A 27,136-nucleotide genomic window follows, 5' to 3' on the forward strand; every position below is an offset into this window, starting at 1 on the left:
AGAAATTGCCAAGAAACTGAAGATCTCGTACAACGCTGTGTACTACTCCCTTCAGAACAGCGCAAACTGTCTCTAACCAGAATAGAAAGAGGAGTGTCTAGTGTGAGGAACAGACGCCTCACAAGTCCTCAACTGGCAGCTTCATTAAATAGTACCCGCAAAACACCAGTCTCAACGTCAACAGTTTAGAAGCGACTCCGAGATGCTGGCCTTCATCCCCGTCATTCACAGGAGAAAAAGACGGAGATATCGAGGACAAAGGTCGGGATGCCTTGTAAGGATCGGTCAGCGAGTGGATAATTTGCCTTTACCATTGGTCCTAATTGTCACACCCTGATCTGTTTCACCTGTCTTTTGCTTGTCTCCTCTCCCCACCAGGTGTCTCCCATTTGTTCCTGTTATTCCCTGTGTATTTATACCGGTGTCCTCTGTCTGTTGCCAGTTCGTTTTGTCAAGTCAACCAGCGTGTTTTTCTGTGCTCCTGGTTTTCCATAGTCTGTTTTTCTAGTCCTCCCGGTTCTGACCCTTTGCCTGTCCTGACACTGTACCTGCCTGCCTGACCATTCAGCCTGCCCTGATCTCGAGCCTGGATGCCACCCTGTACCTTCTGGACTCTGACCTGGTTTATGAACTTCTGCCTGTCCTCAACCTGCCTCTTGCCCACCCCTAGTTTTTCAATAAATAGCAGAGGCTTGAACCATCTGCCTCCGGTGTCTGCATCTGTCTCGCCCTGTGTTATACTATTAGCCAACGTACAATAATTGAATAATAAAATAGACGAACTACAAGCACGTATATCCTACCAACGGGACATTAACTGTAGTATCTTATGTTTCACCGAGTCATGGCTGAACTACAACATGAATAACATACAGCTGTCGGGTTATACACTGTATCGGCAGGATAGAACAGTGTGGTAAGACAAGGAGTGGCGGTCTATGTATATTTGTAAACAACAGCTGGTGCACGATATCTAAGGAAGTCTCGAGGTTTTGCTCGCCTGAGGTAGAGTATCTCACAATAAGCTGTAGACCACACTATTTACCAAGAGTTGTCATCTATATTCTTCGTAGCTGTCTATTTACCACCACAAATCGATGCAGGTATTAAGACCACACTCAATGACCTGTATACAGCCGTAAGTAAACAGGAAAACGCTCATCCAGAGGCGTTTTACCTAATTTCTACCAGCATGTTAAATGTGCAATCAGAGGGGGTAAAAAAACGAAACCACCTTTACTCTACACACAGAGAGGCATACAAAGCTCTCTCTCGCCCTCCATTTTGGCAAATCTGACCATAATTCTATCATGATTCCAGCTTACAAGCAAAAACTAAAGCAGGAAGCACTAGTGACTCGGTCAATAAAAAAGTGGTCAGATGAAGCAGATGCTAAGCTACAGGACTGTTTTGCGAGCACAGACTGGAATATGTTCCGGGATTCTTCCGATGGCATTGAGGAGTACACCACATCAGTCACTGGCTTCATCAATAAGTGCATCGATGACATCGTCCCACAGTTACCGTACGTACATACCTCAACCAGAAACCATGGATTACAGGCAACATCCATACTGAGCTAAACGCTAGAGCTGCCGCTTTCAAGGAGCGGGACTCTAACCTGGAGGCTTATAAGAAATCTCGGTATTCCCTCCGACGAACCATCAAACAGGCAAAGCGTCAATACAGGACTAAGATCGAATTGTACTACACCGACTCTGATGCTCGTTGGGATGTGACAAAGCTTGCAAACTATTATAGACCACAAATGGAAGCACAGCGGCGAGCTGCCTGGTGACACGAGCCTACCAGACGAGCTAAATTACTTCTATGCTTGCTTTGAGGCAAGTAACACTGAAAAATGCATGAGAGCATCAGCTGTTCCGGACGACTGTGATCACGCTCTCCGCAGCTGATGAAAGACCTTCAAACAGGTCAACATTCACAGGGCCAGACGGATTACCAGGACGTGTACTCTGAGCATTCACTGACATTTTCAACCTCTCCCTGTCCCAGTCTGTAATACCAACATGTTTCAAGCAGACCACCATAGTGTTCTTGTGCACAGGAACTAAGGTATCCTGCCTAAATGACTACTGACCCGTAGCACTCACTTCTGTAGCCATGAAGTGCTTTGAAAGGCTGGTCATGGCCCACAGCAACACCATTATCCCAGAAACCCTAGACCCACTCCAATTTGCATACTGCCCCAACAGATCCACAGACGGTACAATCTCTATTGCACTCCACACTGCTCTTTCCCACCTGGACAAACGGAACACCTAATGTGAGAATGCTATTCATTGACTACAACTCAGTGTTCTACACCATTTTGCCCCCCCAAAGCTCATCACCAAGCTAAGGACCCTGGGACAAAACACCTCCCTCTGCAACTGTATCCTGGACTTCCTGATGTGCCGCCCCCAGGTGGTAAGGTAGGTAACACATCCGCCATGCTAATCCTCAACACGAGGGCACCTCGGGGGTGCGTGCTCAGTCCCCTCCTGTACTCCCTGTTCACTCATGACTGCATGGCCAGGCATGACTCCAACACCATCATTACATTTGCCGATGACACAACAGTGGTAGGCCTGATCACCGACAACGATGAGACAGCCTATAGGGAGGAGGTCCGAGACCTGGCCGTGTGGTGCCAGGACAAAAATCTCTTCCTCAACGTGATCAAGACAAAGGAGGTGATTGTGGACTACTGGAAAATGAGGGCCGAGCACGCCCCCATTATCATCGGCGGGGCTGTAGTAGAGTAGGTCGAGAGCTTCAAGTTCCTCATGGGCCCTCAGATCCTCAAAGTTCTACAGCTGCACCATCGAGAGCATCTTGACTGGTTGCATCACTGCCTGGTATGGCAACTGCTTGGCCTCCAACCGCAAGGCACTACAGAGGGTAGTGCGTACGGCCCAGTACGTCACTGGGGCCAAGCTTCCTGCCATCCAGGACCTCTATACCAGGCGGTGTCAGAGGAAGGCCCTAAACATTGTCAAGACTCCAACCACCCTAGTCATAGACAATCACTGACCTCCCTTTCCTGTCTGTTCTCACCCTTTTCTGCCACTCAGTCATGCTGGTCTTCAAAGTCCTCCTCCTTTACTAAACCCTGGCATCCTTGACTTCACTACAATGTTCTTAGTTAAACCAGAGATAGTATAGAAAACAAAAACACATTGGCTTTGGTTAAACATTAGCAAACTAGCTAAAGTTAGTTTCAAAGACAGTACAAAAACTCTGTGGTTAGTTAGTTAGCTTAGTTAGCTAGCTAACGTTAGCTTTCTAGTGAGCTGCCGTTAACCTATATTGCCCCATCAATAGCGGCTTTAATAGCAGAAGTTCAAATAACTACCTATTTTAATGTCGAAATCATAGTTGATTAGCTAGCTAGTTGGTTAGCTAGTTTCTCTACTGAAAAACTATCCATCTTAGGCTGACTTCTTTATTGTCAGCCATTGTTCACCTTTCACCGTACTCTTTCATCTCTCTGGTAAAAAATCTGGTTAGAGAGCAGTGAAGCTGTAATTGGTCCAAAAACCTAACCAATTGTGTTATAGTAGACTGCTACAGGCAATGTTCTTTGGCTAGAATTTCCCCCTATTATAAAATTAGAGTAAGTAGTTGAGAGAGCAAATGGATTTTGGAGACCAAACTGGTTAATTGGTGTGAGAGGGAGAAAAGACATCAGTGTGTGAACGTGGCGTATTTAAGTGTGCAGTCATTTCTGAGTCTTGACATGTAAGTATTTCTTTAGGCAAACAAAAATCTCTGCTTTTATAAATTTCCTGCGTGTGGAAATGCAGTTCTGCTCAGTCAAAGTCACACAGATTCTCTCCCTGTGCATAGGCTCCAACAATTAAGTACCTTTTATCTTGTCTTGATTTAGCTGGAGGAAGTTGTGAGCAATCCAAGTATTTAAATCACTAATACAGTCTTATTTATACGTGGAGATAAAATCCTCTGGTGACACAGAAATGTAAAGTTGTGTATCGTCTGCGTAGCAGTGAAAATCAATGCTGTGCTTTCTGATAACGCTGCCAAGGGGTAACATATATAAACTGAACAGTACCGGACCAAAAATCGAACCTTGTGTAACGCCACCTGTGATATGCATTTTGTTTGAGTTGTGTTCACCAAGGTTGACAAAATCTCAACTGGTTAAATAGTTCCTAAAACAATTTAGAACTGGACTGGAGAGGCCAACCCACCTCTCCAATCTGCCCAGAAGGACATCATGGTCAACAGTGTCGAATACAGCACTTAAAGACAAGAGTACAAGGACAGAGAACTGTTTGGCATCTGCAATGGCTCTAAAATCATTTACCACATTTTGTTGTTTACCACTCATAGTCAGGGGTGCAACTTTGGTTTTAGAAGTGGGGTGGGGGGGGGGCATACATTATTATATATTTTTATTAAATCGGATAAACACTCCAAACAGCCTACCTGACCGCTCGGAGGCGTCCGCATGGTCCTACAGCACATCGTTGCCTCGTTTTGTATCACATTCAAATTATACAACTGGGTGGGGACAAAAATGCAATTTCAGAATGTGGGGGGGACATGTTCCCAGTTAAAGTTGCGCCCCTACTCATAGTAATATATTCAGTGCGATTAAAAAGGTCTGGTTATCATAACATAATAACAACCCTCTTCTTCACCATGTATTTAAAGAGTTTTACATCGTCAACATGTAACTCATCTCTGATTGTCTTCGTTTCCTCAGGGACCATCCATCAATAATCCGGGCCCAGCGCTCCATCTTGGTGCTGGTGTATTGCAGGCGAAAAAACAGATTGGAATTTTTCCACATACAGATGTTCATGGGATTAATCAACATATTCAATGATCTGATTCTATATTATTAGGGCTTTTTAATAATTAAAACAATATTAATGTTACAATCAAGTATTTTTTGAATTGTCTTGGCCTAGACCACAAAACAGTGGAAGCAACTGATAACGAAACGAGAAGCGGAACTTTATTTTCACAGCACATCGTTCGACAGGTTTTTTTTAAATAGACACAATCACTAGAAGAAAACAAAACACTTCGAGCAGCTTTGTTTGCTTCTGTACTGTACTGGCAGCCTGCTACCTATATTCATTATATTGGGGAGTTTTTATTTTCGTCAGATAAATATGTAAACCCATGTTGTTGACGATGGCTTTCAGGAATAAAATGACCGGTGAAGATGGTGCGCAATAGCAATGGTATCGTCAGCCCACTCCTTGCTAGCTAACGTAGCAAATCGAATTCAACGAAGCAAAATAAATAATTGTTTATTTTTTTATTTGTACAAATCTGTGACATTACAATTAGATTGTGAACAAGTGTGCGGTCATTTAGTTATACACGGGCTCTTATTGAGGGGACATGCTAACTAGCCAAGAGGTTCTATCTAATAGCTAGCAAAGCGCGTTAGCCTACATTCGACGAAAGCAAATGGCAACAAAGTAACTACCTTCCCTTTTACGTCAATAACAGTAATTTCACGATCGAAGGTGTTGCGAAATGGCCATCTTAAAAAAGCAGTATTGCTTCTCCGAAAGATAACAAATCAGAACGTTGTCAAGTTAGCTAGATAGGTAAGGTTATTTCTCTCGTTACTGACTGATTGTAGTGTAGCTATTTGTCATGCCTGGAATGATAGCGTTTGGTCGGCGATGGGGCATCGCAAGCGACGATCTGGTCTTCTCCGGCTCTTTTGAGCTGTTCGTCAGGGTTCTATGGTAAGTGAGCTCAACATTAATGGAACGATATTCAAAGCAAAGGGAGGGATGATGCATAGCTGTTGTTATATTATACCACGTGCAGTAAATGACAGCTGTAAACGTAGTCGTAGCTACATAGATCCCACACTCAGTATTCTCTCATTGTTTGTATTTCACTTTTATTTATTATACAAGCATGAAATACACAACGTTATCCTCCCTGCTGTGCCCAACCCACAACCTGGTAAAGGTTGCTGCACTGACCTCTATTGGGGTGTATTCATTATGCCGGATATGTTGCAAAACGTTAAGCAAAAGGAGAGAAACGGGAGGGTCCCAACGGAATTTGTCCAATAGAAACTCTTGTTCTGTTTTGTAAGTGTTTGGACTAATGATTACACCCCAGGTATTGCTTTGATGTGTTTTAATGATCTAAAAAAAAAATAGAATCAATCATGCTGTATCTCTTCACTGCCCTACAGGTGGATCGGGACGCTGGCTCTGTACACTCTCCATAAGGGGAAGTTTGACTGTTCTGGTGGGAGAGTTCTACACAGCTACCTGGTGGTTTTACTGGTCCTGTTGGCTTTCATCATCCTGTCTTTATGTGCCATCGTCTACGTCAGCGCTCAAGGTGAATCTTGCACACTTTTACTGTTATGACGTGATGAAAGGAATTTACATTAATTTACTGTATTATACATTGGGTTTAGAATTGGTGTGATATATTTTAGTATTTTTTTTTGTTTACCACTTATAGTAATATATTCAGTGCAATAAATAGGTCTGGTTATCATGACATAATCCTCCTCTTCACCATGACTCAGAGTTTTACATTGTCAACATCTCTGATTGTCTCTGTTTCCCCAGGGACCATCACAAACCCGGGCCCGCGACGCTCCATCCCGGTGCTGGTGTATGTGCGGGCGATGCTGTATGTCCCTGAGCTGATCTGGGCCATCCTGGGTGCGATCTGGGTGTCTGATGACAGCCGGGGCTGTGAGCCTGCTGAGGTGGGGGCCGTCATTGCTGCAGTGGTCGCCAGGTGGGTGGGAAGAATGTTTTGTCCTGTACGTATACTGTGGTATGATTTTGGGGATTTTCATGAAATTTAATCCATAGAAGGGACCTTTTTTGACTCCATAATGTTTCATCTGTATGTGCTACAAATGAAAATTGGTGTCATATGAAGCTTTACCACTTTCTCTGTATTATGAGTAATATTTTGATTTCAATAACAATGTCCTTACATTAATATATGGATATTGAAAAATCTAAACATAAATATTGATAATATACCATTTTTGATTAGGAACATATTTCATATTGTTGAACATAATATACTCTACGAGCATATCAAAGTGCGATTTCTGCAAATTTTTATGGCCCATTTTATACAGAGACATTTGTATAGTAGGCAATCACAGCCCTCCTTTTACATGTATCAAATCATATTTTCATTGGTCACCAACACACAGCAGATGTTATTGCGAGTGTTGCGAAATGCTTGTGCTTCTAGTTCCAACAGTGAAGCAATATCTAACAAGTAATCTAACAATTCCACAACAACTACCTAATACACACAAATCTAAGGAATGGAATAAGAATATATACATCAACTCAGCAAAAAAAAAACGCCCCATTTTCAGGACCCTGTTTTTCAAAGATAATTCGTAAAAATCCAAATAACTTCACAGATCTTCATTGTAAAGGGTTTTTAACACTGTTTCCCATGCTTGTTCAATGAACCATAAACAATTAATGAACATGCACCTGTGGAACGGTCGTTAAGACACTAACAGCTTTAAGGCAATTAAGGTCATAGTTATGAAAACTTAGGACACTAAAGAGGCCTTTCTACCGACTCTGAAAAACACCAAAAGAAAGATGCCCAGGGTCCCTGCTCATCTGCGTGAACGTGCCTTAGGCATGCTGCAAGGAGGCATGAGGACTGCAGATATAGCCAGGGCAATTCAGACTGTCCGCAATAGGCTGAGAGAGGCTGGACTGAGGGCTTGGTAGGCCTGTTGTAAGGCAGGTCCTCACCAGACATCACCGGCAACAGCATCGCCTATGGGCACAAACCCACCGTCACTGGACCAGACAGGACTGGCAAAAGTGCTCTTCACTGACGAGTCGCGGGTTCGTCTCACCAATGTTGATCGTCGTATTTGCGTTTATTGTAATGTGCGTTACACCGAGGCCTGTACTCTGGAGCGGGATCGATTTTTAAAGGGGGAGGATCCGTCATGGTCTGGGGCGGTGTGTCATAGCATCCTCGGACTGAGCTTGTTGTCATTGCAGGTAATCTCAATGCTGTGCGTTACAGGGAAGACATCCTCCTCCCTCATGTGGTACCCTTCCTGCAGGCTCATCCTGACATGACCCTCCAGCATGACAATGCCACCAGCCATACTGTTCGTTCTGTGCGTGATTTCCTGCAAGACAGGAATGTCAGTGTTCTGCCATGGCCAGCAAAGAGCCGGATCTCAATCCCATTGAGCACGTCTGGGACCTGTTGGATCGGAGGTTGAGGGCTAGGGCCATTCCCCCCAGAAATGTTGGTGGAAGAGTGGGGTAACATCTCACAGCAAGAACTGGCAAATTTGGTGCAGTCCATGAGGAGGAGATGCACTGCAGTACTAAATGCAGCGGGTGGCCGGAAACCAGAAACTGTCTTACTTTTGATTTTGACACCCTCCCCCCCCCTTGTCCAGGGACACATTATTCAATTTCTGTTAGTCACATGTCTGTGGAACTTGTTCAGTTTGTCTCAGTTGTTGAATCTTATGTTCATACAAATATTTACACATGTTAAGTTTGCTGAAAATAAAAGCAGTTGACACAGGATGTTTCTTTTTTTGCTGAGTTTATAAATGTATGGATGAGCAATGACCGAGCAGCATAGGCAAGATGCAGTAGATGGTATAAAATACAGTATATACATATGAGATGAGTAATGCAAGATACAATTGAAGTCGGAAGTTTACATACACCTAGGTTGGAGTCATTAAAACTAGTTTTTCAACCACTCCACAAATTTCTTGTCAACAAACTATAGTTTTGGCAAGTCGGTTAGGACATCTACTTTGTGCATGACACAAGTAATTTTTCCAACAATTGTTTACAGACAGATTATTTCACTTATAATTCACTGTATCACAATTCCAGTGGGTCAGAAGTTTACATACACTAAGTTGACTGTGCCTTTAAACAGCTTCGAAAATTCCAGAAAATGTCATGGCTTTAGAAGCTTCTGATAGGCTAATTGACGTCATTTGAGTTAATTGGAGGTGTAACTGTGGATGTATTTCAAGGCCTACCTTCAAACTCAGTGCCTCTTTGCTTGACATGGGAAAATCAAAAGAAATCAGCCAAGACCTCAGGAAAAAAATAGTAGACCTCCAAGTCTGGCTCATCCTTGGGAGCAATTTCCAAACGCCTGAAGGTACCACGTTCATCTGTACAAACAGTAGTACGCAAGTATAAACTCCATGGTACCACGCAATCGTCATACCGCTCAGGAAGGAGACGTGTTCTGTCTCCTAGAGATGAATGTACTTTGGTGCGAAATGTGCAAATTCAACAACAGCAAAGGCCCTTGTGAAAATGCTGGAGGAAACAGGTACAAAAGTATCTATATCCACAGTAAAACGAGTCCTATATCGACATATCGTGAAAGGCCGCTCAGCAAGGAAGAAGCCACTGCTCCAAAACCGCCATAAAAAGCCAGACTACGGTTTGCAACTGCACATGGGGACAAAGATCGTACTTTTTGGAGAAATGTCCTCTGGTCTGATGAAACAAAAATAGAACTGTTTGGCCAAAATTACCATCGTTATGTTTGGAGGAAAAAGGGGGAGGCTTGCAAGCCAAAGAACACCATCCCAACCGTGAAGCACGGGGGTGGCAGCATCATGTTGTGGGGGTGCTTTGCTGCAGGAGTAACTGGTGCACTTCCCCCTTTGAGGAAGGAAAATTATGTGGATTTATTTAAGCAACTTCTCAAGACATCAGTCAGGAAGTTAAAGCTTGGTCGCAAATTGGTCTTCCAAATGGACAATGACCCCAAGCATACTTCCAAAGTTGTGGCAAAATGGCTTAAGGATAACAAAGTCAAGGTATTGGAGTGGCCATCACAAAGCCCTGACCTCAATACCATGGAAAATTTATGGGCAGAACTGAAAAAGCATGTGCGAGCAAGGCAGCCTACAAACCTGACTGGGTTACACCAGCTCTGTCAGGAGGAATGGGCCAAAATTCACCCAACTTATTGTGGGAAGCTTGTGGAAGGCTACCCAAAATGTTTGACCCAAGTTAAACAATTTAAAGGCAATGCTACCAAATACTAATTGAGTGTATGTGAACTTCTGACCCACTGGGAATGTGATGAAAGAAATAAAAGCTTAAATAAATTATTCTCTCTTATTATTCTGACATTTCACATCCTTAAAATAAAGTGGTGATCCTAACTGACCTAAGACAGGGAATTCTTACTAGGATTAAATGTCAGGAATTGTGAAAAACTGAGTTTAAATGTATTTGGTTAAGGTGTATGTAAACTTCTGACTTCAACTGTATGTAAATGTTTTTAAAGTGGTCAATGATTTCAAGTCTGTATGTAGGCAGCAGCCTCTGTGTTAGTGGTTGCTGTTTAACAGTCTGATGGCCTTGAGATAGAAGCTTTTTTTCAGTCTCTCGGTCCCCACTTTGATGCACCTGTACTGACCTCGCCTTCTGGAGCGGGGTTAACAGGCAGGGTTGTTGTCCTTAATGATCTTTTTAGCCTTCCTGTGACGTTGGGTGCTGTAGGTGTCCTGGAGGGCAGGTAATTTGCTCCCGGTGATGCGTTCTGCAGACCGCACCACCCTCTGGAGAGCCTTGCGGTTGTGGTCATTGCAGTTGCCGTACCAGGCGGTGATACAGCCTGACAGGATGCTCTCAATTGTGCATCTGTAGAAGTTTGAGGGTTCTAGGTGACAAGCCAAATTTCTTCAGCCTCCTGAGGTTGAATTATTTAAAAAAATAAAATAATGATTTAACCTTTAACTAGGCAAGTTAGTTAAGAACAAATTCTCATTTATAATGACGGCCTACCCCGGCCAAACCCTGTGCGCCGCCCTATGACGCTAGGAAACAACATCTCCACTTTGCTGATCCTCAACACTGGGGCCCCACAAGGGTGCATGCCCAGCTGTTGCGCCTTCTTCACCACACTGTCTGTGTGGGTGGACCATTTCAGTTTGTCTGTGGTGTGTACGCCGAGGAACTTAACTTTTCACCTTCTCCACTACTGTCCCGTTGATGTGGATAAGGGGCTGCTCCCTCTGCTGTTTCCTGAAGTCCATGATCATCTCCTTTGTTTTGTTGACTTTGAGTGAGAGGTTGTTTTCCTGACACCACACTCCGAGGGCCCTCACCTCCTCCCTGAAGGCTCTCTCGTCGTTGTTGGTAATCAAGCCTACCACTGTAGTGTCGTCTGCAAACTTGATGATTGAGTTGGAGGCGTGCATTGCCACGCAGTCATGGGTAAACAGGAAGTACAGGAGGGGGCTGAGAATGCACCCTTGTGGGGGCCCCAGTGTTGAGGATCAGCGAAGTGGAGATGTTTCCTACCTTCACCACCTGGGGGCAGCCTTGCGAGGCTTAACACGTTTAAATGTCTTACTCACATCGGCTACAGAATAGGAGAGCCCACAGTCTTTGGTAGCGGGCTGCGTCGGTGGCACTATATTATCCTCAAAGCGGGCAAAGAAGGTGCTTAGTTTGTTTGGAAGCAAGACGTCGGTGTCCGTGACGTGGCTGGTTTTCTTTTTGTAGTCCGTGATTGTCTGTAGACCTTGCCACATACGTCTTGTGTCTGAGCTGTTGAATTGCGACTCCACTTTGCCTCTATACTGACATTTCGCTTGTTTGATTGCCTTGCGGAGGGAATAACTACACTGTTTTGTATTTGCCCAGTCACCTTTCCATGGTTAAATGCGGTGGTTCGCGCTTTCAATTTTGCGCGTATGCCGTCATCTATCCACGATTTCTGGTTAGGGTAGGTTGTAATAGTCAGTGGGTACAACATCTCCTGTGCACTTCCTTATCAACTCACCCACCGAATCGGCGTATACGTCGATATTATTCTCTGAGGCTACCTGTCCTACATGTCCCAGTCCGCGTGATCAAAACAATCTTGAAGCGTGGATTCCGATTGGTCAGACCAGCGTTGAATAGTCCTTATCCCGGGTACATCCTGTTTGAGTCTCTGCCTATAGGAAGGCAGGAGCAAAATGGAGTCTGGTGTTTTGCGGGTACAATTTAATGAAGCTTCCAGTTGAGGACTTGTGAGGTGTCTGTTTCTCAAACTAGACACTAATGTACTTGTCCTCTTGCTCAGTTGTGCATCGGGGCCTCCCACTCTTTCTATTCTGGTTAGAGCCAGTTTGCGCTGTTCTGTGAAGGGAGTAGTACACAGCGTTGTACTAGATCTTCAGTTTTTTCTCGCATGGAATAGCCTTCGTTTCTCAGAACAAGAATAGACTGACGAGTTTCAGAAGAAAGTTCTTTGTTTCTGGACATTTTGAGCCTGTAATCAAACCCAGAAATGCTGACGCTCCAGTTACTCAACTAGTCTAAAGAAGGCCAGTTTTATTGCTTCTTTAATCAGGACCACAGTTTTCAGCTGCGCTAACATAATTGCAAAAGGGTTTTCTAATTATCAATTAGCCTTTTAAAATGATCAACTTGGATTAGCTAACTCAACGTGCCATTGGAACACAGGAGTGATGGTTGCTGATAATGGGCCTCTGTACACCTATGTAGATATTCCATTAGTAATCAGCCGTTTCCAGCTACAATAGTCATTTACAACATTAACAATGTCTACACTGTATTTCTGATTTAATTTGATGTTCTTTCAAAAACAAGGACATTTCTAAGTGTACGGTAGTGTATATATTTACCCCCAAAATATATGGGGGATTGGAATTGATGCAGACAATTACATTGATGGAAGCAACAATCTATCCGCAATATTAAAGCTGATCCACCTCCTAAGTTTTTTTGGTTTTTTTACTTAAAAAAAACAAAAACACCAGCAGAGGGCGACCAATTTGAATCCATTTAAAAATTCGCTATGGTAACGCTTATAAATTGGATCATAACTCTACATCTAGTAGAGATCCCACTCTGGAACTTTGATATGCCTGTAGAGTATGTTATGTTAAACAATATATTTTAAAATGTGACAATCTAAGAATGGTATATTTTGAATATTCATGTTTATATTCTTCAATATTCATTTTTTTATCAATCAAAATACTACTCATATTACAGAGCAAGCGGTAAAGCTTCATGACACACATTTTTGCTTTGTAGCACATACAGATGAAACATTATGCTGTCTTAAAGGAGGCCTGGGTAAATTAAATGAATTATTTCTCAATTATGCTTTAAGATACAAACGTCATATTTTAGGCAGGGCAAACCTGTTTTGGTGATTTTTATGGTATATCATCAAGGACGTTTTTACTCATTCAGCAGTTTTTACCAGATTAAGTACAATACCATTGGAAATGTATGTTGAAAGTTTTATTTATATACCTAAAACTTAAGTTGAAAATGATGCTTTCGCTGCTTCCTGTTAACAAGACATATTGATAATAGCCCAATGTCAAAACACAGTTTGTGTCCAAATCAATAAACGATATTCAGAAAGAGTTTGTACTATATTGAAAACCTAAAGTATTTTATCTACACATGTAATCATATTACTTGTATTTATTTCTAACGAGCACCATATCAACTGGACACAATCATTTTGTTTTGACAAATGGCGAAAATCACTCATCAATTAGGGGGGATGCGCTGTTGAAACTACCACAACGAAAAAAATAATAAGAAAAAATACATCACTAGTTAGAGGACAACCTGCAGAACAGTCAGTTACATTTTGAAATGTTGCATTTTGATACGGGCAGTGGTGTAAAAATACTTTAAAGTACTACTTAAGTAGTTTTTTTGGGGTATCTGTACTTTACTATTTATATTTTTGACAACTTTTACTTCACTACATTCCTAAAGAAAATAATAAACCTTTTACTCCATAAATTTTCCCTGACACCCAAAAGTACTCATTACATTTTGAATGGCTAGCATGACAGGAAAATGGTCCAATTTACACCCTTATCAAGAGAACACTACTGATCTGAACACTGCCTCTGATCTGGTGGACTCACTGAACACAAATGCTTCATTTGTAAATTGTGTTGTGCCCCTAGCTCTCCGTACATAAAAAAATAAGAACATGGTGCTGTCAGGTCTGCTTAATATAGGGAATTGGAAGTTATTTATACTTTTACTTTCAATACTTAAGTATATTTTAGCATTTACATTTACTTTTGGTACTTAAGTATATTTAAAACTAAATACTTTCAGACTTTTACTGAAGTAGTATTTTACTGGGTGACTTTCACTTTTACTTGAGTAATTTTTTATTAAGCTATCATTACTTTTACTTAAATATGACAATTGGGTACTCTTTCCGCTTTTGGTTAGAGCGTTGGGCCAGTAACCGAAAGGTTGCTAGATTGAATCCCCGAGCTGACACGGTTAAAATCTGTCGTTCTGCTCTTAAAAAAGACAGTTTAACCCACTGTTCCTAGGCCGTCATTGTAAATAAGAATTTGTTCTTAACTGACTTGCCTAGTTAAATAAATAAATTCCACCTCTGGATACGGGGTCACCAAAACAGAAAGGGAAACGCAACACTGTTTTGTCAATTAATCCTATCCATTATCACTTTGAAATCAATTGTGCGAGAGGGGGGATATGAGGTTGCACGTCCTGTTAACTAACACAGCTGAAAAACACACACAGAATCTGGGAATAATTTGTACATCACTGGTTAGAGGATAATTTTTGGTGTTACACTTAAAAAAAAAAAAAAAAAGTGAATCACTTCCATCGATATCACTCTGAAATCAGGCAATCGTTTGGTGTAGCGCTGTTTAAACTAACACTATTCAAAGGCCACACGGAGTAACCTATACATGTTTGGTTAAATTAGAATTTGTATTTATATTTTGGAATGGAGGATGTTGATTTCGGGAGGCTGCCATCACTGAAAAGGGAACAAACCACTTCTGTTAAATTCAACGAATCACGACCCGCCATAGTATATCAACAGTGACAACGGTTGGCTGTTATTTAAGGGATAGTTGGACTGTTACATTTGTTTATTGGTGTGTGTGACCAGCAGCTTTTATAAAGAGACCGCCCTGAGTTATTCGTGCCATTTGAGAAATAAATTGATATCTGCGTTCTATATCCTGCGACCCCCAGTGCATATGACAAAATCAACAGTACAAAACCAAAGATATTGATCTGTTTTAAGCAATCGATCTGGTGTCACCATGTTGACTATAAACTTTTACACTAACATCACCAATCTGAGGTAAAAGGGATGTGTAATTCGCCCCAATTCGATGTGGTCCAAACGTCAGCTTGTGTACACTGAAACAAAATACAAACACATCATGTAAAGTGTTGGTCCCATGTTTCATGAGCTGAATTAAAATATCCCTGACATTTTCCATACAAACAAAAAGTGTATTTCTCTCAAATATTGTGCACACATTTGTTTACATCCCTGTTAGTGAGCATTTCTCCTTTGCCAAGATTATCCATCCACCTGACAGGTGTGGCATATCAATGAGCTGATTAAACAGCATGAACATTACACAGGTGCACCTACTGCTGGGGACAATAAAAGATCACTTTAAAATGTGCAGTTTTGTCACACAACACAATGCCACAATGTCTCCAGTTTTGATTGATCGTGCAATTGGCATGCTGACTGCAGGAGTGTAATGTTCGTTTCTCTACCATAAACTGCCTCCAATGTTGTTTTTGAGAATTTGGCAGTACGTCCAACCGACCTCACAACCGCAGACCACATGTATTGTGTCGTGTGGGGGCGAGCACTTTGCTGATGTCAAGGTTGTGAACAGAGTGACCCATGGTGGCGATGGGGTTATGGTGTGGGCAGGCTTAAGCTATGTACAACGAACACAATTGCATTTTATCGATGGCAATTTGAATGCACAGTGATACCGTGACGAGACCCATTGTCGTGCCATTCATGCGCCGCCATCACCTCATGTTTCAGCATGATAATGCACGGGCCCCATGTCGGAAGAATCTGTACACACTTCCTGGAAGCTGAAAAAGTCTGTTCTTCCGTGGCCTGCATACTCACCAGACATGTCACTCATTGAGCATGTTTGGGATGCTCTGGATTGGCGTGTTCGAGTTTCCACAAATATCCAGCAACTTCTCACAGCCATTGAAGAGGAGTGGAACAACATTCCACAGGCCACAATCAACAGCCTGATAAACTCTATGTGAAGGAGATAAATAAGGCAAATGGTGGTCACACCAGATACTGACTGGTTTTCTGATCCACGCCCCTACCTTATCTGTTATCTGTGGCCAACGGATGCATGTCTGTATTCCCAGTCATGTTCAATCCATAGATTAGGACATAATGATTTTATTTCACTTGACTGATTTCCTTATATGAACTGTAACACAGTAAAATATTTGAAATGGTTGGGTTTCTAATTTTTGTTCAGTATAGTAACACATCATGGAAAGTAGTGTTGTATACATTAATTAGATATGGCAAGATAATTCAAATGAAAACTCACAGATTTGTTCAATAATCACAGATTTCTTACTTTTTAAAATCTCTAAATGGTTAAACGAGTATTTTATGCACAACTTAACCTGGCGCTCTAGAAAGAGCTCCCATAGTGACTGTGCAGCAGCCCATTAATTTGACTTCTCTAAATATTTTTTTTATTTAACCTTTATTTAATTAGGCAAGTCAGTTAAGAACAAATTCTTATTTTAGAATGACGGCCTACCCCGGCCAAACTTTAATCTAGACCGGACGACGCTGAGCCAATTGTGCGCCGCTCTAATACACTTCCTAATATTTAGTTGCACGGCCTTTTGCCCTCCAGAACAGTCTGAATTCGTCCGGGCATGGACTACAAGCACTGCTTTCACCTGGATTCACCTGGTCAGTCTTTGTCATGGAAAGAACACTCAGTGTATGTCAACAATCCTTCCTCCAAAGGACCCTTCTATAGATTACATTTTGTGAAAATCCAAAACATCACGGTCCTGTTTTGTTCTAGTTTCCTGAGGAATCGCCCATATAGGCCTACATCCTACCTGAATATACAGTACATTGGCAGTTTACATTGTGTGAAACATTCATCTCCCTCCCTGGCAGTTGGATCCTGCTGCTGTCCACAGGGGTGGGAGTGCTGTTTGTGTTCGACCCGCTGGGCAGCCGCCATCCTGGGCCTCCGTCCCAGGAGCAGCTAGGGGTAAGGGACCTGGAGAGCAGTGAGGGCTCCCAGCTCCTGTCCACCGCCCGCTCCGTGGCTGTCAGGGTGTGGGAGAGCAGGCTGAGGCTCCTCTGCTGCTGCCTGCCTCAGGATGAGAGCCACAGAGCTGCCTTCTCCAGCATAGCTCAGCTAGTCAGCGGATTCTTCTCGGTGAGTAAGGGAAACAGGGTGTGTCTGTGTACATCTTGTCGGTCAGTGTGAGACTAAAGTTTTTTTTTAACTAATCATGTTTTCATTGTGTTAGGATACAGACCTGGTTCCCAGTGACATCGCAGTGGGTCTGGCTCTGCTACATCAGGAGCAGGATAAGAAGGAGCAGTGTAGGGATCCAGACGAAGTCCTGCCTCACAGCCCCTCATCACCTATCGTAAGTACTGGAGTCAGTCAATAAGTCTGTCAATCCGTCCAAAAATAATCAGTGAGTCATTAAATTAATCAATTACTATTTGTGTGTGTGCTCTGCAGGCGGAGGATCTTGAGGCAGAGCTGGAGAAGGCAGCCCACTGTATGCAATTTGCTATAGCAGCGTATGGCTGGCCCATGTATGTCTACTCCAACCCACTCACTGGAGCCTGCAAACTCAGTGGGAACTGGTAAGACTGTTACACCTCTAATTTAACGTGCTCATCCTTCTCGATTTTTGAGCTGGGGAGTGAAACTAATTTGGCCTCTATTTGTTAACAGCAATATCTAGAGGAGTAGACACCAGTGTATTAAATAACTACATAAACAAAAACACAAGCATACCTACATAGGCACTGTAAATACTTATATGCCCGTCTACTGTGTGTTTCAGCTGTAAGACCCAGTCTGCTGAGTATGACATTGTCGGAGGAGACAACATGGGCTGCCATTTCTCCTCCATCCTCCACAGCACCGGCCTACAGTACAGAGACTTCATCTACGTTAGCTTTCACAACCAGGTACTTCGACTCAGGGCATATCTCAAGTGAGATCCTATTCCCAAATTAGTTTGCTACCTTTGGCCAGTACTGAATTCTCTACTGATGAAATGTAACCCTGTGTGTTCCAGATCTATGAAATTCCATTCTTTGTGGCTCTGGACCATAAGAGAGAGGCAGTATTGGTGGCTATCAGAGGAACACTGTCACTCCGGGTGAGACTCCTCCATCACTCCGTTCCACCTATCTATCTATTGCTCTGTCTCTCGCACTCACTCATGTACATTTCTGTGTAGGATTTGCTGACTGACCTGTCTGCAGACTGTGAGAACCTCCCAGTAGAGGGAGTGTCAGGAACATGCTATGCTCACAAGGTGGATAGAATAGTCACATTACTTCATCTATTGAATTTACATTTCTATGAATTTCTATCAGAGCATTATTTATTTGTAGATAGGAGCTGTAACCTCTGTGTTTCACAGGGCATGTCTCAGGCAGCCGGCTACATCTATAAGAAGCTCCTCAACGATGGCATTCTAAACCAGGCTTTCACCATCGCACCTGTAAGTCTCCTTACCTGTCCTCTCTCCGAAAAAGTACATTTCTTGTAACCTTAGAAGCCCTAACTGTGTGTGTGTTTTCAGGAGTACAAGCTAGTCATCACAGGCCACAGTCTTGGAGGGGGTACAGCCTCTCTCCTGGCCATTCTATTACGTAGCTCCTTCCCCACCCTACAGTGTTATGCTTTCTCTCCACCAGGGGGACTTATGAGGTACCAACACACACATTCAAATAATTAATGCCTAGCATTACATCAAGTGAGGATTTAAGTTTGTGTAATGTACTTAGTATTATTCAAATTAATTTCCCTTTGTGCTCCCTCTGCAGTAAAGCCCTGGCGGAATATTCCAAAGACTTTGTGGTGTCTGTGGTGTTGGGCAAGGACTTGGTGCCAAGGTGAGGAGCCACTTTAGACTGAGATGCCCCCCTCCTCCTGTCATGTGCTCTGTACTCCCATGTTTATCTCAGACAAAAGGTTCCCCTGAAACAAACTGTGTTCTATTAATGAGTTTCTCACTATTACACATTATTATACTAGTACACACAGTGGACCAGGATAGGGATTCGGAAACTCTTGTTATATTCATGTGTCAGTGTGTCAACTCAAGTGGAAAGTCCTGGTTTCTGAGTCTGAATGTGAAAGTGCTGTGGTGTAGAGGCTATTCCTGACTCTGAACGATGGAGACGCTATATTTAGGATCTGCCCCCTTATTACAGGCACATAGAAAATGAGAGCAACTCTCCCGCCCTCTCACTCTTTTCTCTCTCCCTCTCGCTCTCCTCTCTGAGTTGGAGTTCAAGTGCTTGTTCTGTGTTTTGTTGAAAGCACAGATTTCATTCATTTTTCCTTTCTCTCCTCCACTTCCATCTCTCAGGTTGAGTTATCCCAACATGGAGGACTTGAAAAGGAGAATATTAAAAATGGTTTCTAATTGCAATAAGCCCAAGGTGAGAACATTAAAATTCTAATCCAAAATTGAGTTTATGAATCAAATAAGTTGGGCAGAATCCTAACTTTGGAGAGGGACCCTGATGACTTCTCTTTCTCCCCCTCTACCTCAGTACCGTATCCTACTCCAGGGCTGTTGGTATGAGTTGTTTGGGGGAGATCCTGATGACTTCCCTACTGAGATGGACAGAAGGGAGGAGGAACTAAGCCAGCCGCTCCTGGGGGAGGAGACACTGATTCGTGGCTCCTCATCCTATCACAGCCTGGCTTCCGAGGACTCTCCGGTACACTGCGCCCACCTGCCACTTTATTTACCGGGACGTATACTGCACATTACAGAGGACGGCCCATCACGGAGGTGTGTATGGCGCACACACACACACACACACACACACACACACACACACACACACACACACACACACACACACACACACAAAATACATTACACCCATGTCTGCCTTTGTCATTGACCAAAGTTTTTGTTTTCCACTTTTTCTTTCCCTTCCTTCCCTCCTTCATCGCTTCTCCAGGTCCTGTTTTTCCCAGGTGCGTTACCGGGCGGAGTGGTCCAGTGAGACAGCGTTCCGGAGTGTTCTCATCAGTCCTAGGATGATCGCCGACCACATGCCTGATGCTGTACTCCGATCTCTCCACAGTATGACACAGGACAGGCCCTTCAACCTCTGCCCCTCGTCGCTTAGCAACAGCCACCTCAACGTCATCTGAGTCACACTGCTACACACATACACACACCTGGACAGGGCGAGCCTGACTGTCTGTTGCAAGGCTGTCCCCAGTCCTTTGGTTCCAGTTTCATCTCTTCCCACCCCGTCTCAATTCCCCCCCCCCAGTTTCTGTCCCTGTTTTGTCCCTACTCCATGACCAGGATACTCAACAGCGAAGACTAAGGGACAAGACAATTGGACTCCTCGATTAAAGGACTGTGCAGGACTGTCTTTCTCATTAGGCCTTTGGAAAGGGGGTTGTTATTTGATTATTTATGTAGTAAACATTTGTTGCCATTTCATTGGTTATTGCTATCTTTTGAATAATTCCATGAACTGTCATTGTGTCCTTATCATCCATTGTGCTCTGTGCACATACTTAGATAGCATTGCAGTGTTACTGTAATTTCAAAAGTGTACATTCAGATTTTATTTTCTTTAGTTGTTTTTTTTGGCTGCTGGTTTTGAGATTATTTTTTGATTATGTAACTGTGCTTTGTCTTGTGTTGAATGTCTAAGACTTTGAAATTGCTTGAGGTAGAAGTTGTCCTGGACCACAGATCTAAGATCAGATTACCCCCCCCCCACCCCCCCCCACTCCTTAGGGTGGGTGAAGAGCAATATCTGACCTTGTATCAGTGTTAAGGGGACATTTCTACCTACTCAAAAATCAGGGCCTTATTGGCCTATGCATCGCAGATCAACAAGTCTCACCAATGCTTGACCAGTTTGTTTTGCCCCATATATGTAAACAAATGAGTTAATTGGCATGAAAACAACTTCTAGGTGATATCAGGTAGCCTAAATGACTCCAGTTTCATGACACATGTTCTGTTAACATGCCATATACATACTTTATAAGGTAATTAAACATTGAAAAAACGAAAGTCAAAGTAATGGTTTACGTCTTGAATCCTGTATTTGTGATGAGACTCATCATACAAATAAACTTGTCAATAGTCACTGCAGTTATTTGTGTATTTGGAGGCTGGTTTACTTACACTACCAGTCAAAAGTTTGTACACACCTACTCATTCAAGGGTTTTTCTTTATTTTTTTACTATTTTCTACATTGTAGAATAATAGTGAAGACAACTATGAAATAACACATGGAATCATGTTGTAACCAAAAAGTGTTAAACAAATCAAAATATTTTATATTTGAGATTCTTCAAAGAGCCACCCTTTGCCTTGATGACAGCTTTGCACACTCTTGGCATTCTCTCAACCAGCTTCACCTGGAATGCTTTTCCAACAGTCTTGAAGGAGTTCCCACATGCTGAGCACTTGCTGGCTGCTTTTCCTTCACTCTGCGGTCCAACTCATTCCAAACCGTCTCAATTTGGTTGAGGTCAGGGGATTGTGGAGGCCAGGTCATCTGATGCAGCACACCATCACTCTCATTGGTCAAATAGCCCTTACACAGCCTGGAGGTGTGTTGGATCAATGTCCTGTTGAAAAACAAATGATAGTCCCACTAAGCCCAAACCAAATGGGATGGCGTATCGCTGCAGAATGCTGTGGTAGCCATGCTGACAGTATCACCAGCAAAGCACCCCCACACCATAACACCTCCGCCATGCTTTACGGTGGGAAATACACATGCGGAGATCATCTTCACCCACACCGTGTCTCACAAAGACACGGCGGTTAGAACCAAAAATCGCAAATTTGGACTCATCAGACCAAAGGACAAATTTCCACCGGTCTAATGTCCATTGGTCGTGTTTCTTGGTCCAAGCAAGTATCTTCTTATTGGTGTCCTTTAGTAGTGGTTTCTTTGCAACACACCGACCATGAAGGCCTGATTCACACAGTCTCCTCTGAACAGTTTATGTTTAGATGCGTCTGTTACTTGAACTCTGTGAAGCATTTATTTGGGTGGTGATTTCTGAGGCTGGTAACTAATGAACTTATCTTCTGCGGCAGAGGTAACTCTGGGTCTTCCATTCCTGTGGCGGTCCTCATCAGAGCCAGTTTCATCATTGCGCTTGATGGTTTTTGCAACTGCACTTGAAGAAACATTCAAAGTTCTTAATTCTCCTTATTGACTGATCTTCATGTCTTAAAGTTATGATGGACTGTCGTTTCTCGTTGCTTATTTGAGTTGTTCTTGCCATAATATGGACTTGGTCTTTTACCAAATAGCTCTATCTTCTGTATACCCACCCCCCACCTTGTCACAACACAACTGATTGGCTCAAACGCTTTAAGAAGGAAAGAAATTCCACAAATTAACTTTTATTAAGAAGGCACACCTGTTAATTGAAATACGTTCCAGGTGACTACCTCATGAAGCTGGTTAAGAATGCCAAGAGTGTGCAAAGCTGTCATCAAGGCAAAGGGTGGCTCTTTGAAGAATCTCAAATATAAAATATATTTTGATTTGTTGAACACTTTTGGCTACTACATGATTCCATATGTGTAATTTCATAGTTTAAATGTATTCACTATTATTCTACAATGTAGAAAATTGTAAAAAAAATAAAGGAAAACCCTTGAATGAGTAGGTGTCCTAAAACTTTTGATCGGTAGTGTACATTATTTACGAAACATTTGCAAAGTCCCCAAGCAATTTTTAGAGACTACCTGTTGAGTTAATAAAGCAACAGTACAGTGATGAGGCACATTGAATAAAGTTGGCAAATTAGAGTTAACAATATTGATGTGGACAGTGCTATTGAATGAAAAACACTTCAAACGGATTACCGGTACATTTTCTTCCCTAGATCCCTCCCAGCCCTCTTATAGCATGTGACGTCAGCGTGACGGGCCAGTCGTCAACAAGAACACAGAAGCTCATCTGTTGGGAAGTCGGGAGGAGAACTAACTAGAAACCCGGAGCCAAGTAGAGACTTTTCTATTTAACCCCCTTATAAGTCAACCTTCCATAGGAGAAAGGGACTGCAACTTGTTTAACGTCGTTTCCTTTTCTCGTTAAAAAAGGTAGCTAACGGTAGCTCAGTTAGCTATATTTAAGGGACACTATTTGGTCTCGCTTCACAAATAAGGATAAGGCAGGTTGCTGCTGGCAGGCTTTCTCAAGTAGCTTTTTCCTCGGCTAACCTGCTAACCTTAGTTTGCGAGAAGAAAAGGAGGCAAGAACATGGAGTTGGACGATGGAGTTCTCTACCAGGACGACTCTGGTAGTTCGGCGATGATGTCCGAACGGGTGTCTGGTCTGGCGAGCTCCATTTACCGGGAGTTTGAACGGTTGATCGGTCAGTACGACGAGGACGTTGTGAAAGAACTCATGCCGCTCGTCGTCGCGGTGTTGGAGAACTTGGACGCGGTGTTCGCGGAGAACCAGGAGCACGAAGTTGAGTTGGAGCTCCTAAAAGAAGACAACGAACAACTTGTTACCCAGTATGAACGGGAGAAATCGCTCAGAAAATCTGCAGAAGAGGTGGGTTTGAGTCTTCGACTGTCAAAGAAAGGGGGAGAGAAAGACAACTTTCGCAGACAGACCACGAAACTGATCGAAAAACTGCTTGCTACTGCTAGGCCACTCAAGATAGCTTTGACAGTTCAAGCGCAAGTAATGTTCAACAACAAGCACAGACTGTACCCAATACTGTAGCTACTATTCCCATGAGTTTAATTTGTACATAGCAGGGCCTATTGCCTGTGAGAACTTGCAAACAGTTATGTATGGACTAGATTGCTGCTAGCTTTAAACCCCGAAAGTCAATGTTGGTAAGCTGCACAGGCTAATCTTATAAAGCTATAGCATTCTGAAGCTAGCAGGATATGTCATCTGGTTGCAACAGCTGATGACAAGGTTACATATTACTCATTTGACACTGTTGCTAATATTGTGGCTGGTGACACTAAAGTAATTTGCTTCATGGGTGGTTTTGTATGCATATTTCTTTTTGTAGACTAATTTGCTTAATTTCATGCCCGCGGTCCAAACTGGATGCAAACTCTTGCAGCCATGCACTAGTCAGCATACACATGGAGCTACACCCAAAGGGAATTACGCTGACAGTATATTCCAAACCTGTCAGTGTTTCTCAGATGATGGGTCAGGACCCAGTGGTGGGTCCCTTTAGGTCACTGCTCTAGATAGTTTGAACCTAGCCGTACAGCTTTCTGGCTAAAAACATTTCTGGTTGACTTGGTAGAGTCAGATCGACCATAAGAGCAGTTGCCAAATGAGATTTGGCCATAACGTCCAAATCCAAAACAGTAGTGTCATTGGAAGTTTGAGCGCCACCTTGTCTCTTTTCTCTCTCTCTCCTGTTTGTTTGTTCTGCCACCACACACTGCAGTCACTCCAGACAATGAGACTACTCTCTTTCTGTCCCTCTCTTTCGTTCTCTCTCGCTCCCCCCTCTCTTTCTCCCCCATCCCCCTGCCTTTCACCCACTAGGCCAGGGATACTCAACTACTATTTGAGAAGGTCCAGTGACATTTCCTAGGTGGCAAAAGTCCGGATGAATTTCATCCGTTAATGGCGCTGTGTTACGACGTAGTAACAAACGTAGTCGTCTACGATTTAGCGAACATGTTGTTATATAAAATGTACATTAAATGAGACTAAGAATTTGAATTTATTACAACTTTATTTTGAATGTAAACATGTGCAACATTGCTGAAGAATAAAGGCGGATGCATAATTGTCTATGCAAAAAGTTCACTGTGAACCATTGCACATGGCCGTTGAATAAAAAAATATATAAATTAAATAAAGTGCATGTTTTCTGGAGAACAAAGGAGAGTTCAACCGAAAATAATAATCTGAATGCACAAAATGTCACTGTGGGCCATGCAATATTCATGTGTCACTGAGCCTTGCCCTTGCATCAATGAGAGAAATTACACTTTGTCTCCTGCCAATACTTTGAACTTTGCCACAAATGGTGTGAAAGCAACTCTGAGACACTGGTGCAGGTGTTCATTGGTGAGCCTGGTGCGGTATTTGTTTTGAATAAAGTTCAAAAAGTTAGGCACAGCGGTCTAAGGCCCTGCATCTCAGTGCTAGAGGTGTCCCTACAGACCCTGGTTTGATTCCAGGCTGTATCACAACCGGCGGTGATTGGGAGTCCCATAGGGCAGCGCACAATTGGCCCAGCGTCGTTAGGGCTTGGCCGGGGTAGGCCGTCATTGTAAATAAGAATTTGTTCTTAACTAACTTGCCTAGTTAAATTAAAACAATTGTGGGGAAGGCTGATTCACAGCTGTATGTGGAGCCAAACATGGTCAGGATGTATAGTGCCAGTTTCTTGAGAACAGGGACATCGGCTGCAGGCACCATCATTTCCCAGAAAGTGACAGGGTCACAATCACCAGCCTACTCCTTCAAAGACACATTTTCTTGCAACTCAATCAACTCCCTTTTGCAGTGATGCAGCATCTACCCATCTGAAGATCTGTTTTTGTTTCTTCTGACAACTTTGTCACATTTGTGACCAATAAAGGGTTCTGGGGATGAGCAGCAGCAGCTCTCGTCCAACAGTGATGTCATCAAAGCGAGCCTTGAAGTTATCCATCAGCTTCTGGATGAAATCAACATGGTTGGTAACGTCTTTGTCTCCCTGCATTTATACGAGAAGATTGGGAAGTGGACAAATGTTCCCTAGAGATCATTCTTGAAAAGCTCAAATTCCTTCTGGAAAGTCCGGACTGCTGTTATCATATCACACACGGTGTTATCCCGTTCCTGCAGCTTAACATTCAGTTGATTAAGGTGTGATGTAATGTCTGTCAAAAATGCAACTGTTTTCGTCTTCTGATCTTCCAAAAACTGAGTTGCCTTGTCACTCTTTTGCTCTGATAAGAAAGCTTTGATTCCCTCCCTAATGGCCCAAAAGCATTCCAAAACCCTGCCTTTGCTGAGCCATTTGATATTGTTGTGCAGTAGTAAGTCATCAACTGGCATTGGCCTCTCAGAATGCCTCGTATCAGGCAGTTTGGTTGGGATGCTGTAGCTCTCAAAAAGTTGATCAGTTTCATCATCGTTGTCATGACTTCAGAATACTCTTTTCCCAGACTGGCACACAGGACAGATTGATGGATAATGCAGTGTTATGATGTCAGGTCAGGGTGGTCCTCTTTCAAACGTGCAACCAGTCCCCTCCCTCTTCCTATCATGGCTGGAGCTCCATCTGTGGTGATGGGACCACTGACTTCAGATCTATCCACCTTTTTGTCGGCATCCCTTTGATGGCATCATGGATATCCTCTCCCCATGTGTGTGCTTCTAGATTTGTTAAGCCCAACAGCTCCTCACAGAATTCCTTCTCTGTTTTGTTATAAAATCTGACAAACACCAGAAGCTGGTTATTGTCAGTGTTTGTTTGTCAGTGTTATCTGTTTGTCCACAGCTAATGAAATGCATGCTGAATTTCTGAATGGCCTGAACGTTGTGAAGTTAAATATTCAGCTAGTATTTCACTTCTCCTCATTGCTGTGGAATCTGACAGTGGGATCTGTTTGATCTTTTCCCAGAGCTCATCTTTTTGTTTACCTTCAAGCAAGATGTCAGCACCTTCACAAATATTATTTTACCATCTCTGCGTCTGAAAATGTTTTCCCAAAACCCAAGCTATCCTCAGTAAACACTCATTGCACGTTGTTGGACTGTCAGGAAATTGACAAGGACTTTGGTGGACCTCTCATATTGGAGTTGGTTAATCTTGTTTGTTTTCACTTCCGTGTTCAGGGGATACGTTTGATCGAAATTACTATGCCTGCTGTCATAATGGCGCTTAACATTGGCACTTTTCATGAGGGCTGCGGACTCAGTCAAATCTTTCTGTTTCTTTCTGCTTGCTTGTCCCAAGCTTCTGCAGAGGATATTTGGATTGATGTGATTGGGTAAGAAGTGGCCTCTTGTATTTGCATATAACCACATGTTTGGATT

General features: G+C 42.9%; 2 protein-coding genes across 5 annotated transcripts in view; both read left to right on the plus strand.

Moving 5' to 3' along the window:
• The first annotated feature begins 5,009 nt into the window (after positions 1-5,009).
• daglb (diacylglycerol lipase, beta) lies at positions 5,010-21,231 on the plus strand. 2 transcript variants are annotated; one of them, XM_038975013.1, is made up of 15 exons: positions 5,010-5,738; positions 6,203-6,354; positions 6,591-6,765; positions 17,011-17,278; positions 17,373-17,495; positions 17,594-17,721; positions 17,925-18,051; positions 18,162-18,245; positions 18,327-18,404; positions 18,513-18,593; positions 18,675-18,802; positions 18,919-18,987; positions 19,467-19,539; positions 19,654-19,898; positions 20,074-21,231. In XM_038975013.1, the coding sequence occupies exons 1-15, from the start codon at positions 5,644-5,646 to the stop codon at positions 20,267-20,269; spliced, it is 2,022 nt and encodes a 673-aa protein (XP_038830941.1). In that variant the 5' UTR covers positions 5,010-5,643; the 3' UTR covers positions 20,270-21,231. The 2 variants fall into 2 exon arrangements, with proteins under 2 accessions (XP_038830941.1, XP_038830942.1); XM_038975014.1 differs by lacking the exon at positions 18,327-18,404.
• A 1,828-nt stretch (positions 21,232-23,059) lies between these two features.
• LOC120029458 (C-Jun-amino-terminal kinase-interacting protein 4-like) overlaps positions 23,060-27,136 on the plus strand; it is a 52,236-nt gene continuing 48,159 nt past the window's right edge. For 2 of the 3 annotated variants that reach the window (XM_038974676.1, XM_038974677.1), the window contains exon 1: positions 23,062-23,674. In XM_038974676.1, the coding sequence (XP_038830604.1) occupies positions 23,375-23,674 (300 nt within the window). In that variant the 5' untranslated portion in view covers positions 23,062-23,374. Of the gene's footprint in view, positions 23,675-27,136 lie in introns of all 3 variants that reach the window. The other variant, XM_038974678.1, reaches the window with a different exon arrangement.

The sequence above is a fragment of the Salvelinus namaycush genome, chromosome 35 (assembly GCF_016432855.1).
Source record: "Salvelinus namaycush isolate Seneca chromosome 35, SaNama_1.0, whole genome shotgun sequence".
NCBI classification, from domain to species: Eukaryota; Metazoa; Chordata; class Actinopteri; order Salmoniformes; family Salmonidae; genus Salvelinus; species Salvelinus namaycush.